Source organism: Pezoporus flaviventris, unplaced genomic scaffold (assembly GCF_033815535.1).
Source record: "Pezoporus flaviventris isolate CSIRO_AGI_PZ_B2104156 unplaced genomic scaffold, CSIRO_AGI_Pfla_v1 ptg000078l, whole genome shotgun sequence".
NCBI classification, from domain to species: Eukaryota; Metazoa; Chordata; class Aves; order Psittaciformes; family Psittacidae; genus Pezoporus; species Pezoporus flaviventris.
This window is the reverse complement of record NW_026892626.1, coordinates 10,537,096-10,554,521: the sequence shown is the minus strand read 5'-3', so window position 1 is coordinate 10,554,521 and position 17,426 is coordinate 10,537,096. Positions and strand designations below refer to the sequence as shown.

At 37.9% G+C, this 17,426-nt stretch overlaps 1 protein-coding gene across 3 annotated transcripts in view; it reads right to left on the bottom strand.

The window, feature by feature from the left end:
• The window catches only part of VPS35L (VPS35 endosomal protein sorting factor like), a 56,791-nt gene that overhangs the window by 34,282 nt on the left and 5,083 nt on the right, over nucleotides 1-17,426 (bottom strand). For 2 of the 3 annotated variants that reach the window (XM_061473304.1, XM_061473305.1), the window contains exons 5-15: nucleotides 17,047-17,071; nucleotides 15,944-16,020; nucleotides 14,738-14,866; nucleotides 10,133-10,217; nucleotides 9,114-9,173; nucleotides 6,862-6,958; nucleotides 6,418-6,465; nucleotides 5,279-5,372; nucleotides 3,226-3,303; nucleotides 2,723-2,845; nucleotides 1,960-2,006 (exon numbers count right to left, since the gene is read on the bottom strand). In XM_061473304.1, coding sequence (XP_061329288.1) covers nucleotides 1,960-2,006; nucleotides 2,723-2,845; nucleotides 3,226-3,303; nucleotides 5,279-5,372; nucleotides 6,418-6,465; nucleotides 6,862-6,958; nucleotides 9,114-9,173; nucleotides 10,133-10,217; nucleotides 14,738-14,866; nucleotides 15,944-16,020; nucleotides 17,047-17,071 — 863 coding nt within the window. Of the gene's footprint in view, nucleotides 1-1,959; nucleotides 2,007-2,722; nucleotides 2,846-3,225; nucleotides 3,304-5,278; nucleotides 5,373-6,417; nucleotides 6,466-6,861; nucleotides 6,959-9,113; nucleotides 9,174-10,132; nucleotides 10,218-14,737; nucleotides 14,867-15,943; nucleotides 16,021-17,046; nucleotides 17,072-17,426 lie in introns of those variants that run through there. The other variant, XM_061473306.1, reaches the window with a different exon arrangement.

Genomic DNA, 17,426 nt, shown 5'->3' with positions numbered 1-17,426 from the left:
GTTTGTTCTACCAGGCCATTGTTCTACCAGAAATTTACTAGAAAGATCAAGTAAACCAGGAGTAGCCAACAAATTCGGAATCTTACTCTCTCTTTTTAACTACAGTTCAGAAGTATATTTTGGAAGGGCAAATCTCTATTGAAGTTTTTCTCATTGAATTAAAATATATATATATATATATATATATATATATACACATTAAAAAAGTGAAATTTCTAGCAGCTAAATTGTTAGGATTTAAATAAATCCAAACAGTCATTATCATATGATAACTGGCAGTGACATATTCAGACATTTATGATTAATAATTCCGACCCATATCTGCATTACTATCAAGCCAAAGTTACCGATGGAACAGAGAACTCATCATGTTACTGTAAAACCCAGTTCATTGATTGTATCATGCAAACATAAGAAACAAAATCTACTACCATTCAAAAGGCAGTTGCTTTGGGCAAACTCAGCCATGAGTTAGCACAGAAGCTGCCTCATAAAACACTGTGTCCTTCACTAGGCTGAAGCAGACAGTTTGAACACAGGGCAGTTTACCTTGAGGGAAATATACGGAGTGCTTAGAATAGCCCAGCATCCTCTGTGCTTTCTGACTGAGCTTTAGTGGTCTCATTGCAATTTGACTGGGATTTGCATTTTATCATTAGACAAGAACTTCCAGTTCAGTAGGTATATGCTTCACCATACAGAGAAGCAGGCTCTCACTTTTCACTTAGATGGTGGTGATGTAGTTCACGGAACACACTGAGATTATTTAAAGATTTATATACTGATGCCTCTTGCTTTGTAATATTTTGACAGTCATGAGAAGACAGAAAACCACAGAACTCCACTTTAAAGGAAAACTGTCATGCTTTACAGATCATTTACAATGGATTAGTCAACCTCCCAATAATAATAATAGTAACAACAAAAAAAGATATGTCCCAAAAACATTTCAAAAAACCTCAACTCATCATACTCAGCATTTTGTCCTTCCTTCAAAGGGCAAAATGGCACAAATTAAAGGCCCCTTGCCCATCTTTATGAGAACTGCTAAAAGGTGATTTATAAGTAAGCTCCACAAAGCAAATCAATACCTACACAAAATAATTAATTCAGCAGAGTACACAGATTACTACCCATATTATATACTCTGATATAACAGCATCTTCACATTGCATTTTTAAAATCACGCTTTCCCCACACCCCTTAGCTCAGTCACAGAATGCTAATGCTAGCATTCCTCATCTGAATGATTAACATATTTCAGTTCCTCAGCTACTGCAGGACTGGACTGTGCAAAGCACATCAGGAAAAAAACAGATAACCGAAAACTGTCACAGTACTCAGCCTACCTACCCAACAAAATGAACTGAGATTAGCTTGCCAGCAGGCCAAATTCCATACACACAGCTCAAAGTACATCCAAAACTTTCAGACCATCTTCCTGAACTAGTCACCAGAGGCGATTATTCTGCACACAGGCTTCTAGGAGACATTTGGGATACCTATTTTAACATTGAAAAAAGCAGCCATCTAAATATTACCATCTTCCAAAGGTGTAAGTTGCTTTACAACTTCCCTTGCAAAATTCATGTACGGACTGACTGTAGCCAGTGCAGGCTAGGGGGAAAGGAAGGGGAAGAAAACAGAAAAATGAAGCACAACCAGGAATCAAGCATGGCTGATGGGGAACATATTATGTCTCCTAAACTTTGGCTGAGGAACCAGAATGCAGCAACGAAGTTAAATTAATTAACTTTTGCTCTACAAGTGATCGACCATATTCTAGAATTCATCTCTGGAAAACAGATGTTCATAATCATGATTTAGTAAGATACTGGGAGAACAAAAGCTATACTATGCACCCAAAATGTGTTTTCAAAAGGGAGAGAGAGAATTTTATTACAGGGACTCACAGGTACTCATTACAGACTCAAGTCTTTTACACTGTACAATACTTACTTGTTCCCCAAATTTTTGCATCTCTCCATCATCTCAGTAAGCAGAACCTGAAAGAATTACTTACTAAAATTAGGGAGTAGAGATGGCAAATAAATTCAGCTTTAATTGCTGTAGTAAAATCTACTAAAAGCTGTTTTAATTACCTACCCAATACATTCCAATAATCCTGTCTTATCCTGCATTTATAATACAGGATACAATGTATTATAAATTATCCTCCATTTATAATACAAGAAAACAATGGTGTAGTACAACATAAAACACACCTACTGGAATAAGTACAGTGGCATTTTAATCAAGCCCACCATTTTATGGAAGTGAAATTTGCAATCCTTCAGCCATGCCATTTCTCAAAGTAATTACTATTTGCCAGCCAGGTCAATTACTCTGGCAAGAGAGGTGAAGATTATCAACTCTCTGCCACACAATGCAAAACAGACTGCCTGTTGACTATGTTAAGCAATTACAAAGCTACAGTTTGCTCAAATCATTTTTATATCTATATGACAGAAGAAACTAATGAATTTGGGAAATAAAGATTAAACTAGCTAAAGGACAGCAAGAAAAAAACAGACCATTTCAAATTCATAGGCAGTATTCCTAACTTGAGCTTTGTGGACATGAACGTTTGTCCTGTATAGAAAAGATAAATAGACAGTTCTCACACCCATGTAAATACTGACTGAAGGTGTTTTTTAATATGCAAAATGAACTCTTAACCCAAACACTTTCTTCAGTATCAAGTATTACCATGCTTCCTTACCTCAGGAGCATGATATGCAATGCACTGTAAAATCCAGTCTATAGCAGGAGAATATAGAGTCAAATACAAAGGAATCTCCACACATTGCACTACCAGCTGATTCTGAACTGTGTCCCCATGAATCTGTTGAAACAAAGACAAAAACATGCTGCTGCGAAAAGGTATTTAAATAGCAGACAAACCGGACAAAGTTTGTGTATGAATCAAAATGACAACAGACAAGATCACAAACATACAGAGATTTTCTGACGCATTTCTCGCTTGCTGGGGAAAAAATATCAAGCTCATAAGAATTACTATTAAAGTATGTAAACATGCTGAGCAGAGCAGTTTCAATTTATCTGAATGTATGTAAAGTTTCCCATACTGCATCTGGGTACAGAAGCATCCCCAAATCTAGATTTAAGAACTTTAAAGATTTTTTAAAAGTATGTGGTAGTTTGGTTCAGGAGTGTATTTATGTGATTTTGCAAATAAAAAAACCCAACATCTTATTTGCTTACTTGCTTAAATGTTAGAAGAAAGTCAAAGAAATTTTCATTAAGGCTTTCTTTGAGTTGTGGTGCCACTTCCATTCCAACCTGTATTAAAAGAAAGATTTTATCTGCACCAATCAGCTATGATTCTCCTTCAGCTGTTAAGATAAAATACATTTTCCAGAGGAGTATACCTAGTCACACACATCAAATCAATAATGAATCATGGTTTTGATGGATTATTCCCTTGCTTACTATGCTAGTCATGTCCAGTAACAACTACCCTGAAGTAGTTACAGCTGTGTTTAAACATGGTTCTCCTAACATCAGCTCCAAGTGCCTATAAACAGTGAGGAAATCAATGTCTACCCCAGTGCCCGCACTGCAACAGCCTATATCCATTGTATGCAGAAGGCCTTATGATGAAGAACATCTAAAAAGTCAAAGTTCAGAAGTTGCTTAAAATCATGTGTATTTATTCCATGGACAGAATGAAGCAAAGATCCCAAAGGAAAATACACTGACAGATATAATATAAGCTGATGCACAAACACAAGGCCTATGTAGTAAAACTGATATCGCAAAGGAAACTAATCCTTACATGACTGTTTTCAGTAACACAGATGAAAAATACCAAAAAATTAAAATATATTAAACATATTACTAAAGATGCAATAATGAATGAGAAGCTGCTGACAGATTAGTAACAGATCAGGCTTAATAAACAAACAAATCCATCTCAACAGCTTAAGGTCCCGCTCTTCAAACAAACCCAGGGGTCCGAGTTTCTGGGATCCCTGAGAATATGCAGTTCTAGCTGACTTCAGCACAGTTCTTTATATATCATTTCATATAAAACCATGTGGCTCCACTGTTGTGTAAATATCTGGCTCTCTGGTTTCATACAAGAGTTTATTTGCACAATTCATTACACTGTGGTTTTAGACATCATTTATATTGATACTACAAGTTTCCTATTCTAGAATTCATATTTTTAAAAATACCTGTTTTCCTTATCTTCATTATGGAAGTATTAATACAGTGTCAGCAGCTGGAAGACAGAAGATTAAATGCCTCCCAGTCCACTAAGATTTCTCATTTTAAAGAAAAGTCAGGATTTTAGTAGCTACTATTTTATTCCAAAAACCATCATCTTATTTATTTTATAAAAACAGATCACGCCAAGCACTCCCTAAATTGCAATTACTAATTACTATCACTAGATTATTAGGCCTAACTGCTCTATCATTATGCATCTCTTTAAGGTGGACTGTGCATAAAAATGTTTCCTATGAAACCTTCAGAAGCCTTGCACTATGTAGCAGGAATGATTAAGCTACAACAAAATGCATTATTGTATTTCAAGATTCAAACAGACTAAGCAGCTCATCTATAAGAGTAAACGAGAGGTTAGCCATTACTTGCAGACAAAGGAATTCACATGGACACCCCTGAATAGTGTACCAAGTATTGCTATTGCTACCATTTCCCAGTCATAGTTGAGTTCTTTGCCACTACTTCAAAAATGTGTTTCACAATTATTTTTCCAGTATTGATGACTTCTTGAATCATTTTAGGGTCTCTTCTTGAGTAATTTTATCTTGGCTGAGCTGTTAAGGTAACTGCAGGAGTAGCTGAGGATGTCAGCTGAGACACTGTCTGAACATTTCACCAAGTGGCTCCTCTGCCAAGGAGCTTGCCTTGCCACACACACTTAAGCAGCAGAAGGAAGATGAACATAGAGAAAGTGCTTAACTGTGAAGAAGAGCACCCTGCAATCAGACAACAGCATGTAGCCTCAAAGTCCAAACTCTCTTTCCACTTAGGTCCCTTATATTTTGCCCTACCTGAAGATGAAAAACTAGCATAAGCAGCACATAAAATTATTTTTACTTATTATGAACATTTAAAAGAAAGATTCCCCATTATTAAAACAAGAGAAATTTTATTTTTTTTGTTAGAAGGAGGAGACAGGCTGCTGGCTGCTTCAGATACAAACTGTACTTAAATTCCCCTTTAGCAGCAGAGCTAGCTGCAGTAAATCTTTGTGACAAATCTAAAGTGTCAAATGATAGCCTACCCTGCAAAGGTATGCTCTTGCATAGACTGCAACCAGTGGATCTCCAATTCCTCTAATCATAGACGTTAACCGTGGAAGACATTCCGAAATGCCCCTGTGAAGATTTTTCAGAAACAAAAATGAGATTCAACAATCGATAACAGAATGTCATCACTGAGAGAGAACGTCAGTAGCTGTCTTGTAGACTGACAACTGAGTCTGAGTCACAGAAACACCTACCAAAGCAGCACCACATTAGCACAAACATTTATTTCAGAAGTAAAATTTTCTGCGTATAGTAACACGCACATCCTATATCCAAGTAGCAGTATTTGCCACTAGGAGTAGTGCAGATAGCCAGGTTGGATGCTTGGCTTCTAAAGACAAGCACAACTGAAAAACTTCCTCTACTTCAGAGAGACAGCAAAGCTATAGAAGGGGTGTAATTCAATGAGAAGAAAGCAGCCACTTAAAGCAGAACTGGCAGAACTCCTTGTATGTCTCATTTTCCCACAGGTCCTTTTTGACAGAGCTGTACCAGTGCCTGCAGATGAGGCCCATCAATTCCAGTAAAAGAATAGCTTTTTAGGGATAATAGAGTTGTCACTATAGGAGTAATTTGGCTTACAACACTCATTTCAAAACGAAACTGAAAAAGGAGGATTACAGGTGAAGGAACATTCTCAGCTCAGCAACTGACACTGTTTGCCAACAGAGGAAGCTTATACCAAGATTTTCAACAGATAGCAGTTCATTGCTCCTAAATTGTTTCTCCAACTCTGCCTTTAGCAATATGACATACCAGTATTTTCCTTTCATTTTTTTATGCCATCTTTTTTCCACACTCTTGATTTCAGCATTCTTGCTTCCCCCCCACCACCATCTGAAGCCACTGGTTTTTAATTTGCAAACTCCCGATGTCACAATTATACCTATATTCCAAAAGTGCAAATCACTATTGCATTTGAAATTGTATCACAGTTCACCTTGAATTTTTCCATAGCACTCCCACTTAGCACTCCAAAGCCTCTCAGGACTGCTTCTTAGACCTATTGAGAACCTAATTCACCATTAATCACAGAATTTGCATGCTTAACTCCTGAGATTAATTTATAAACCTGCCCATTCTCTTCCTTCCCATACTTAACATTTACTCTTACATTTTTGACAGGAACTTATTGCACTTCAGTATTGCTGCTTCCACGTAACTAAAATGAAGCCAAGTTAAGGAACAAAACCAAGACACATGCCATTTAAAAACAAAAACAAACTTACATACCAAATACATACTGAATCAACTATTTCACGGCGTTCTGTAATTAATTTCACTACACTTTGTTGATTTTTATGATTTATCTAGATTTTTGCAAAAGTTTTCACACATCATCTCTTCTATGAGTGCCACACTGCCAATAATTCAGCATTCAGCTGACTATGAAACACGACTCAAATTTAAATTCAAAACATACAGCCTGAAACAAACAAAACAAAGACAGTATAAACATCAGATGCTGTGGATTTCATTGAAACAGACATGTTCATTTCAGGGAAAGTCTATGAAAAACCTGCAAACAGACTCCAAGAGTCTGATTTGACAAGGATACAATCTGGGAATGAGCTCTCTGATGGAAGCAATCTTGAAAAACCAGTTTAAGCAAGTTTCTTTGGCCGTGTCGTTCACACTCTCTGGAGAAAAATTATCTGGGGGGGGGAAAAACAAAGGTCCAGAACTAGTTACAGTCTTTCTGGAAACAAGCTACTTTACAGCCGAGGTTGGTTTAAAACTGTATTCTCTTTCCCGTCACCAAGAAATCAGGCGCACCATAATAAACTAGGCAACATGTTTGCTGAGTATACAGACAGCAAGAATAAGTAAGTAGAGCTTCTAGCTTGCATTAACATGTCAGAAGCTGAAGTTGAGCACTTGAAGCTAATCTCACATTTGCTACTTAGGAATCTAACCTCTGCCTCCCCCAAAAGGAGAAATTGCAAGAAAAAATACAGAGAATCTGTGACAAATACAGCTATATAAATCTATACCAAATGCATACATATAAGAGAGATTTAAGCACTCAAATTCTTTACTTTAAAAGGCTAATATATTTTTAAATAATGTTATTTAAAAGTATATTGCAAGAATTAGGAAATATTAAACACTGACAGAACACTTATTTTTGTACCCTAAACATGTAACACTGCAGCACAGTTCTCTCCTCACGAGCTCTGGGAGTATTTGTGTCAGCTGCCAGCAGGAAAAAGCTGCCACCCTGGGGTGGAACAGATGGGTTGGGGGGCAGTGCTCTGGTCAGGGGGGCACGCAGTTGCACAGCAACTGACTCCTCTTTCTCTACACTGCCTGAAGCAGAAGGCAAAAATAGGCTTCGTGGGATCAACAAAGGTTTGAGGCAAAATAGTTGGGGAGGATGGGTTCATTTTCTCTCATTTTTAAAGCTACACAAGCAGCTTCTGCTGTGAATGTCTGTTTATAAACTCTTTGGGAAACAGTTCTAAAATATCAGTGCTCTCCCAACCCTGCCCCCAGAAAGTGAGAAGCTCCAGCTCCACACAACAGTGTCTAACTTCCAAGACTAGCGAAGGCACACACTAGATGCTGACTGAGTAGAGGAAGGTGATCTTTCTCATCTAGAGCCACAAGAGTTCTTGTCCAACTTAGTTTCACATGGTTCCCAAGGGATGAGCATGGAGTTGGGCCTGAAATCCCTGGGGGTTCACAGTGCGTGCACAGCCAGCACAGATTTTCCTTCTCCCTCCCACTTTTATAGCTGCTTGGGAAGTTCCCACCAACAATGCCTCTGGCAGCTCTGTAGCTCAGTTCTCCAGAATGGAGGTAGCTGCGCCCAGTAATCACGACGTGCTATGGGAACTGTCTGCCTTCATTAACATCTACCAGAACAGTTTGTCATATCTGCAACAACCAAATTTATCAGAAATATTTTCTGTATGCTTATTTCAAATTTATGTATTTTTTGATTTCAAGCTTCTGGCTCAAATCCTACACATTTAACTACAACCTAATGGTACTGTTGAATTGCCAGCAACAGAGTAAGAATGTTTCAAGGACACGCATTTAATATACTCCAAATTGCAAGAAAATGCTTGTGTTTCTATGGAATATATCTTTGGATATAGGACCTTCCAAAAGAGCTTCTGCCATACACATTTGTACTGTAAATGTCAAATTAGACTTTTACATTGTGTTGGAACTTCAAGTGGAAAAATAGAAATGGCCCAAATTAGAAAGATTATTTTATCCTAATAAAGTCATCACCAGCTCAATGACGGCCTCTGCAGCTTCTTCCAAAAACCTGCCCTAATTAAAGCAAAATTATCAAGTTTCCAATGTAGCAGCAAAAACATCTGTTTACCAAATTCTGAGATTCTCAGCTTTGTTAGATTTGTACCACTAACTTTAAGATACTAAAACGCAGTACTTCAGAAAGGGGCATATGCTAACAAAAAAAGAAAAAGGTCTTCCTTCATCTAATTTGGCCATTCATGTTTCATTCTCCCTCTACTTATATATCACTCTTTGCAATTCTGAGTCTCAGGAAGACCCACGTCATGTTTAGCAACATCAAAGCAACAAGCATATTTTATTATACCTTAGGTATACTCTTCACAGTTACAATGTAAGCTTGCATGAACAAGCTTATGAATGGTGAATGTTGGAAGCCGTAAGTAATGGATTTTACTCTGCTAAAAACTAAAAATTACAAGATTAAAATCAGAACTTTTCCCACAGGAGGTAACACTAGATGGGTCCTGCTTAACCTTCCTCAGGTTAGTTCAGACATGATTTTTTCCAGGAGCACAGCAGAAGCAAACACCAAGTTACCTGGCAAAGGGACACGGCTGTCCACACACATTGACAGGATCCTTTCATACACCAGTTTCCCTGGTTTTAAAAAGAAACAAAAAATTATTCAGAACAAACAAACAAACAGTGAAACACAAAATGTCGATATAAAGGTTCCTTCTCCAACATACACTGGAATCAGCTGCAACAAAGCTCTCCAGAACACTAACATTGTGCTGCCCTCTAGTGAGGCTGTAGTGTCAAGTCTGAATTTAGCACTTCGCACACTATAAAAAGGAAGATGAAATGACTCGGCTCTCTTAAGAGCAGAGCTAGCACAGGTCAAATTTCTCTCCAGCCAGGAAAGGACAACCGGTGTCCTGCCTTTGCTGAGCTTGGGTATTATGTTATCTTCAGCAACTTTTGGTAAGTAGGAAAGAGCATAAAGAGGAAGCAAAGCCTGAAAAAAACATCTGTTGTAGCATATCCTGCTAAAAAAATACCCTTCTACTTGGAATGCCACTGTAAATCTTTTCCATAACATGGCAAAAACCAAGACAATCACATGAAATGGATGACAATTACACTTAAAGGATCATTTAAAAGTTATTCGAATAAATCAAAAAATCAGTAACTACTTTCTGATCACTTCATAGTCCCTGTTCAGCTAAAGAAAACTTCCCAGCTTCTACTCCTCAAATATAAGCAGAATGAAATACTAAATCAAGAGGCTGCCAAAACCAAAATATTTTCATAATAACGACACTGTTTTAAATTTCAAAATGCAGAGATCATTTTTCTTCCAGATATTCACTAATACATAAAGCACAGAACTAGAAAATGAAGTATTTTTATTCTAAATTATTCATTCATAGTTTTTGAACAATTACATACCAGGTTTATACCACTAATGCCCAAATGTTTATGTTGGAAATATTCCATCTTAAGCCAGAGTAATTTCAGCAATTTTCAGATAACTTTGGTGTTTTGTAACATTACAAGAAATAATTTCACTTTTTTAACAATTGCATAGTAAGTCTGGCACAAGAGACACTTACCAAAAGTATCGAGGATATCTGTAATTAAAACAAATTTACTTGGATAGAACTGGATTACTGTCGTGTCTGAAAGAAGCTTCGAACACTAGAAGGAGGGGAAAAAAAAAACCAAACATAACAGAAACATTTTTAGAGGACAATGCAAGTTTGTGCTTTTACTCCAGACAGGCTAAAACAGATTAATATCTACAAATGGAAAGAACCAACACGAACTATCCAGCAAAAAGCATAAGAACCCCTAACATATACTACCAAACACTCTTGGTATTTTTCAGGCTATTCTTCATTTCCAGCAGAGCAAGACACAGATCTGGTTTTCCTTTATGTAAGGTAATCCACAATGCAAAATTTCAGCTGACCATGCAGATCTGTGCCTTTGTTCAGATAAGACAAATTTTCTCCCAGAAGAAGCATTAAAAGACACTTCTTTCTTAAAATAACTTTTTAAGGGTTTGGGTTGGTTTTTTTTTTTCAGTTACTCAGCATCTCTCTAAGCATCCCCATCAAACACAAAATTTTGTACAGGATAAATTAAGAAACAATTTTAAAAATTTAGCTAATGAGCTTTTCAACACATGTTTGTGTTCAAACATCCTGGAAACAAGCCAGCTGATCCAGTCAGCTCCACAGAGGAATCTGTGATCAATCACCATCCACAGGCACCCAACATCATTGTGGCATTTGGATTATAATGGTAGCTGGTACAAAGTCATGTATGAAAACATATCAACCCATTTAGTTCTAGTGTTGCTGAATGTTAAGTCCAGGTAGGAATGTGTCCATCTATGATATAAATTCAAAATACACACTGAGGAATTTTGAAGATTTTTAATGAAATGGTACTTTGTTTTCAGAGATGATGCACAAACTGCAGACTGAACTGGAATCAAAACTTTGGCAGAAGTTTATTCACAAAAAAATCAACTTCCACCTGAGCAAATCAGGCAAATGATTGACTGAGGAGAGAAACCCACCTTCTCCCCACTTGAGCTAAATGCAGCCTTTGACTACGAGTCTTCTCTGATCTTTATTTAAGACTGATAAGTGCAGTATTCTCTGTGATCTCTGTCCTTTCTCTCTCCTTCATCAGAAAACAGTTCTTTGATCTCAGTGGAATAAAGATCCAAGTTTTCATTGCATTCCAAAAATCCAGGAAGTAATCCGATACCCCACAAGACTGCTTGGTTTTAACAAGACCATAATGACATTTGAACATGCTTAAACGAGGGGCACACTTAGACTTTTTGCTTTATTCATCAGGGAGGAACTTAAAAGTGAGTGCACCAGAAAAACAGGCACAAGAATTCACATCTTACAATGAAAGCAGAATATTGCCTACCGCATGGCAAATCTGTCATCTTCAAAGAAAGGTAATTCAGTAGCTGTTTAGAACCTACATGTACCACGAACACTTAAGTACCACTTTTCTTAGAGCACACATAATCAACTTACTTCAGCTTACTCTAAGTAGCTTATTCCTTCTTGACAAATAAAGTATATTCTAAAAAGGCACTTGAGGAATCATAGAATCGTTTGGGTTGGAAAAAAGCCTTTAAGATCACCTAGTCCAACTGTTAACCCAGTGCTGCTAAGTTCACCACTAAACCATGTCTCTAAGTGCCACAGCTACACCTCAGGGATAGTGACCCCACCACCTCACTGGGCAGCCTGTTCTAATACTTGACAACCCTTTCGGTGAAGAAATTTTTTCTAATACCCAGTCTAAACCCCTCCTTGTTCAGTTTGAGGGCATTTCCTCTTGTCCTATCACTTGTTACCTGGGAGAAGAGACCAAACTCCACCTCACTATAACCTCCTTTCAGGTAGTTGCACAGAGCAATCAGGTCTCCCCTGATGTTACTTTTCTCCAGGCTAAATAACCTCAGTTCCCTCAGCTGCTTCTCCTAAGACTTGTTCTCCAGACCCTTGAACAGCTTTGGTGCCCTCCAGCACCTCAAGGTTGGTCTTATATTGAGGGGCCCAAAACTGAGCACAGTATTTGAGGTGCAGCCTCATACAACTGGCCTCGGCCCAACAATCCAGCCTGTCCGGATCCCTCTGTAAAGGCCTCCTACCCTCAAGCAGATCAACACTCCCACCCAACTTGGTGTCATCTGCAAAATTCCTGAGCGTGCACTCTATCCCCTCAGCCAGATCACTTATCAGTGACCGGTCACCAACTGTATTTAACTCCATTAACACCACTCTTTTGTGGTTGGCCAGACAGGTTTTTGTCCAGCATAGTACACCTGTCCAAGCCATGAGCAGCCAATTTCTCCGGAAGAATGCAGTGAGAAGCAGTGTCAAAGGCTTTACTCAAGTCTATGTAGACAACATCCACAGCCTTTTCCTCATTCACTAAGGTCATCTTGCCCTAGAAGGATATAAGGTTACGTCAAGCAGAACCTGCCTTTCATAAACCCATACAGTACACCTGGTTGTCCTGTACATGCCATGTGATGGCACTCAAGATGATCTGCTCCATGACCTTCCCCGCACCAAGGTCAGGCTGACAGGCTTTTAGTTCCCTGGATCTTCCTTCCAGCCCTACTTGCAGCTGGGCATTATGTCTGCTAACTTCCAGTCAACTGGGACCTTTCCTGATTAGCCAGGACTGCTGATGAACGATTGACAGTGGCTCAGTGAGCACTTCTGCCAGCTCCCACTGTCCCCCTGAGTGGATCCCAGCTGGCCCCATAGACATGTGTGTCTGAGTAGTGTAGCAGGTTCCTGATCATTTCCCCTTGGATGACGGGTGCTTCATTCTGCTCCCGCCCCCGTCTTCTGATACCCAGAGAATAACTGGGGCAAAGAAGGCTTTAAGTACCTCAGCCTCCTCCTAATCCTTTGTCACTATGTTTCCCTGCATCCAATAAAGAATGGAGATTCTCCTTAGCCCTCCTTTGTTGCTGATGTATTTATAGAACCATTTTTTACTGTCTTCAAAGGCAACAGCCAGATTAAGTTCTAGTTGGGCTTTGCCCATTTTAATTTTCTCCCTGCATAACCTCAGGACATCCTTGTAGTCCTCCTGATTTGCCTGCCCCTTCTTCCAAAGGTCACCAACTCTCTTTTTCCCCCCTGAAGTTCCAGCTAAAGCTCTGTATTCCCCCAGCAACTATGCACACCCTGCCTTAATAACCAGAACTTTTTCTGCACTTAAAGTGCTGTAAAACTCCTGCATCAAAATGACAGCTTCATCCCCAATGTCCAAATGAAAGATCAGTGCAATTTCATCATTAGTTCTTACATCAAGATAATTCTGGCATTCAAATCAAAATTGCTTTTTCCAGCCTAGCATACATTTCAGAAAATAACAAAGGCCAAATTTACCCCTCCTGTTATACACTAACCAGTAGGTGATGGTAATCATAGACTATGCATATAATCACAGCCTGATGTCAAGAAAACTGCTTAGTTCTTTTAGAGGATATAACACTCTTAATATTACATTATTTACTAGGCAGAACCACAACAAGAAAAGCTCAGTCATGTTTCCACCCTATCCTGCTTTCTAAGTCTAGAATTGTTATCCTTTATAACTTTTTATTTGTCAAACCAGTCAAACCATGATGATGATACATTTATTAATGCACTGTAAATACAGTACATCCATGTCCCTTTTCATCCGAAGACTTTTCACATTCTCTTTCACTAAAATATTCACACTTCAAAATGTTATATATAGATTTTTTAGTATTACAGTATTAGTGTTTTTCATAGTATTACAACACAACATTAGTCACCCTGGGTCATATATAATTATGTGATCCCACTTACTTTATGGTTCATATCCTTCATTATCTTTACCACAATTTAAGCTGAAATTACTGTAAACAGTTTTCAAACGAGTATCCAGCATGACAAAAGAAAAAAAAAATCATTACTTTATATAACCCCACTTGATGCCTATGAGCATTTTATCAGTTTTACAGCTTTTAAGGATGTCATTATCTCATCTGTCCTCTGATGCACTCTGCCTCTGGCTTTTTTTAAAGGCCAAGCCAAACAAAAAGAGCATTTAATTGTCCTATTTCCCCCTGCCCCCCTCAGAGCCCATCACCCCAAGTGAGCCAGAAGATGACTGTGGACAAGTTTAAAAAAGAAAAAGACAACCATACACACACTTTAAATATCTGGATTTGTTTTCTGTAGCTTGCTAGGATCCTAAATCAGATTATTTGATTGTCTTAGTAATTCTGGATGGGGAACACTGACATTCAAAAAGTCATTCTGTTACCACCTGGGGTAGGGAGCAAGGGGCTAGAAGGGGAAAAGGAGAGAAATTACATGCCCTCAAAAAAGTTGGTATCACTACATGTTATTTATACTAATTATCCCTCACCAGGTAAATTTTCCACATCTGTCATTTGGCCACTCTGAGAATTCCATTCTCCATACCCTAGTCAAAATTAATATATAACAACAAAGTTGAAAATCCAACTGTTGTCAGGAGTCATAAAACTCAAAGAAATTGGTTTCAGTGAAGAACAGAAGCAAGCAACAGAAAAGTATCAGAAAACCTTTCCCCAAGAAAGCAATGGGACAAAGTCACACCACCACCAAACTCACCAGTTCTGTACAGAATGAAAATGTAAAAATTACCTGGATGACTATTTTTAGAGCTTTTACTTTCTGATCAGAGGACCAAGCATCCTTTAAAGACTGATTCAGTTCTTCAATTCGGTTCATGTAATCCTGCTGAGTCAAATTCAACAGCTCTTTCTGTGACCCCTGGCAATTGAAAATAAACCTAATCAGCAAGAGAGAGAGACCATCTTCATTTCATGCTCAGAATCAAAGCACTCCTATGACCTGTCTTCTCAAAGACCTTATAGACCTTATAAAAAGATTACACAGCAAAAATAAGCTAGTTAAACCTGGAAGCAGAAATAATTGTTTAAGCTTTAGAACCAAACTGACAGAGGAAAAAAGTTACTAAAAATGCACTTAGAAAAATCTTAAGGTGGTTCTGGAATAGTCTTCAACAGAAATAAGAGTGACATTAAAAACTAGCTTCAGCACTAGTTTTGATGAGTTTATTAAGCCGTATTACAGACAGATTTCATAATACCTGAGAATCTAGAAACAACCATCAGTAAAACAATCATAGATGAAGAGATAAAATGCAAATGCAATTACAGTTTCATAAAAGGTTATGATAAAGGGTACTTGATTTTTCTACTAAAATAATTCAATCCTTTGTGATATGCAAGTATTAGAACTGTACTGGCTCAGGCAACAGGCAACCTGAAGCTAGTGAAGAGGCAGCAGTTTCAAAGCAACATTACCCAAAACAATTCTAGAAGTACCCCACAAATTCAGGTTCTAGGAAAGTGAGTTATAGAAGATCTCATCTTTGCAGAGTCAAATACTGCAGTCTGAGAAACAACTTGAGTACTCAGTATTTCTATCAAGCACATAAATGTAACTTTAATTAACCTCAGGTAGACAGGATGCAGCTTCTGCAACAACAGCAAATGAAATTATCAGATGTTAAAACTTCAGGCTCCACAAAATTTTAGAGCATCTGCAGACCGTGAACAGAACTGAGGTAAAGCAACACTGGTACATCAGGTGAACTTTCAAATCACAATTTCTAGTGATACAAAAATATGACTCCGCCTGAATTCTGCAACAATAAGGATTGAAGCTACTGGAGAAGTCCTGTGGAAAGTATATACTTAACTAAATATTGCATAAGCACATGCGGAATCAGGACCTTTTTAAAAGTTTCATAAAAGATTTTTATTTCACAAATTTACTTTACTTTTTAAATGGTGATGTAATTGGATCAGAAAATTCTCTCACCTCTTCCAAATCATCCAGTTCTTCTAACCTTGTCCTCACTTTTTCAGAAACTGCTGAGCCAGCAGTTGTAGCTTTTCCTGTAAAGAATTGCATGCTTGAGTTTCTTTACTTGGACTTCTAAGGGGAAATAAACCTGAAGAAGCTTGACAGACTCAGACAACTAGTCTGCTTCCATGCTAGAAGACAAGTGGTTTCATTTATTTGGTGACTATTTATGAGGACAACATTTAAACATACCTACCGCTCATTCACTTTGAACAGGGAATGGCAAGTAAGCAAAACTGAATATAAATAGATTTTCTTGCAAGGTTTGCTGGTAAGAAAGGACCCACTGGGTAATACCACCGGATAATTTAGACTAGAAAAGCCCTATGGAGGTCTATGTCCAACTTTCCTCCTCAAAGCAGGTCTGATTTTGAAGTTATCGCAGATTGCACAGGGTTACATCCAGTCAGTTTAAAAATATCTAAGGACAGAGATGTCACACTCACCCTGCGCATCCTGTTTCAGTTTGACCATTCTCATTCCAAAAAAGTATTTCATATTTTTGCAGAAGCTGAAGTGCTGCATGCTTAATCATATATAAAAGCCCTGATTTACTATGCAATCAGCTATAACTACTAAAGCCAGATTTGCTTTGCTAGAAAACGTGATAAAATATTTAACATTTGGTTCTTTTTTGAACACTCAGCATACAGCTGAAACCATTTCACTTTCATGTAAAGAGAATAACTGAACAAGTTCCCAAGGGACTTGTTTGCTTTCCCTTCCAGCAAGCAGAAGAGTTGATAAAGATGATCTTCAGAATCTTAAATGAAAGTTTTAAGCTATAGTGGAAGGTAATGAATCCCATTTCCTTCCACAACACGTAATCACAAATTCATCAGCCTACAGGAATACAAGACAAAGGTGGCTGCATGGTTTATTTTTAATAATTACTTTAAGTAAAATTCCAGCAGAAATCTTGTTCACAAAAAACGCAGATCCAACTACACGTCGGAATGGGGGAGGACAGGAAAATGCTTTTCAACTATACTTGACCACAAACCTGCCACTATACCCCACCTCAAGCAAAATTTATTGCTGTTAAAGAAACTGCTTACCTTTTTCAGATCCCATGTATAGATTCTGTGAAGAAAGAGAAAAGGCAGACTTCAGAAAACACGTACTCACTAGCATTCTAAGAATTCACAGGGTAATTACACTGCTAATGAAGCCCGTAATGGTTTAGAAGCAGATATAAGACCAGAAATAATTTGTATTGTTACACAAAAAGACGAAGTTATGGCTTCTAAGTATTCACAGATCACTGGACTTGGCTCCAGAACAATTATTATAAGTGAGAGTTGTGGTACAGCTTTCTACAACATTAAAACTGAAATCTGGAGGGACAGTATTTAGCCATTAAATAACTGCAAAACAACAATAATCAAAATCCATTAAAGGTCTAGTAGAAACAAATAAAACTGGAGAAGCTGCCACT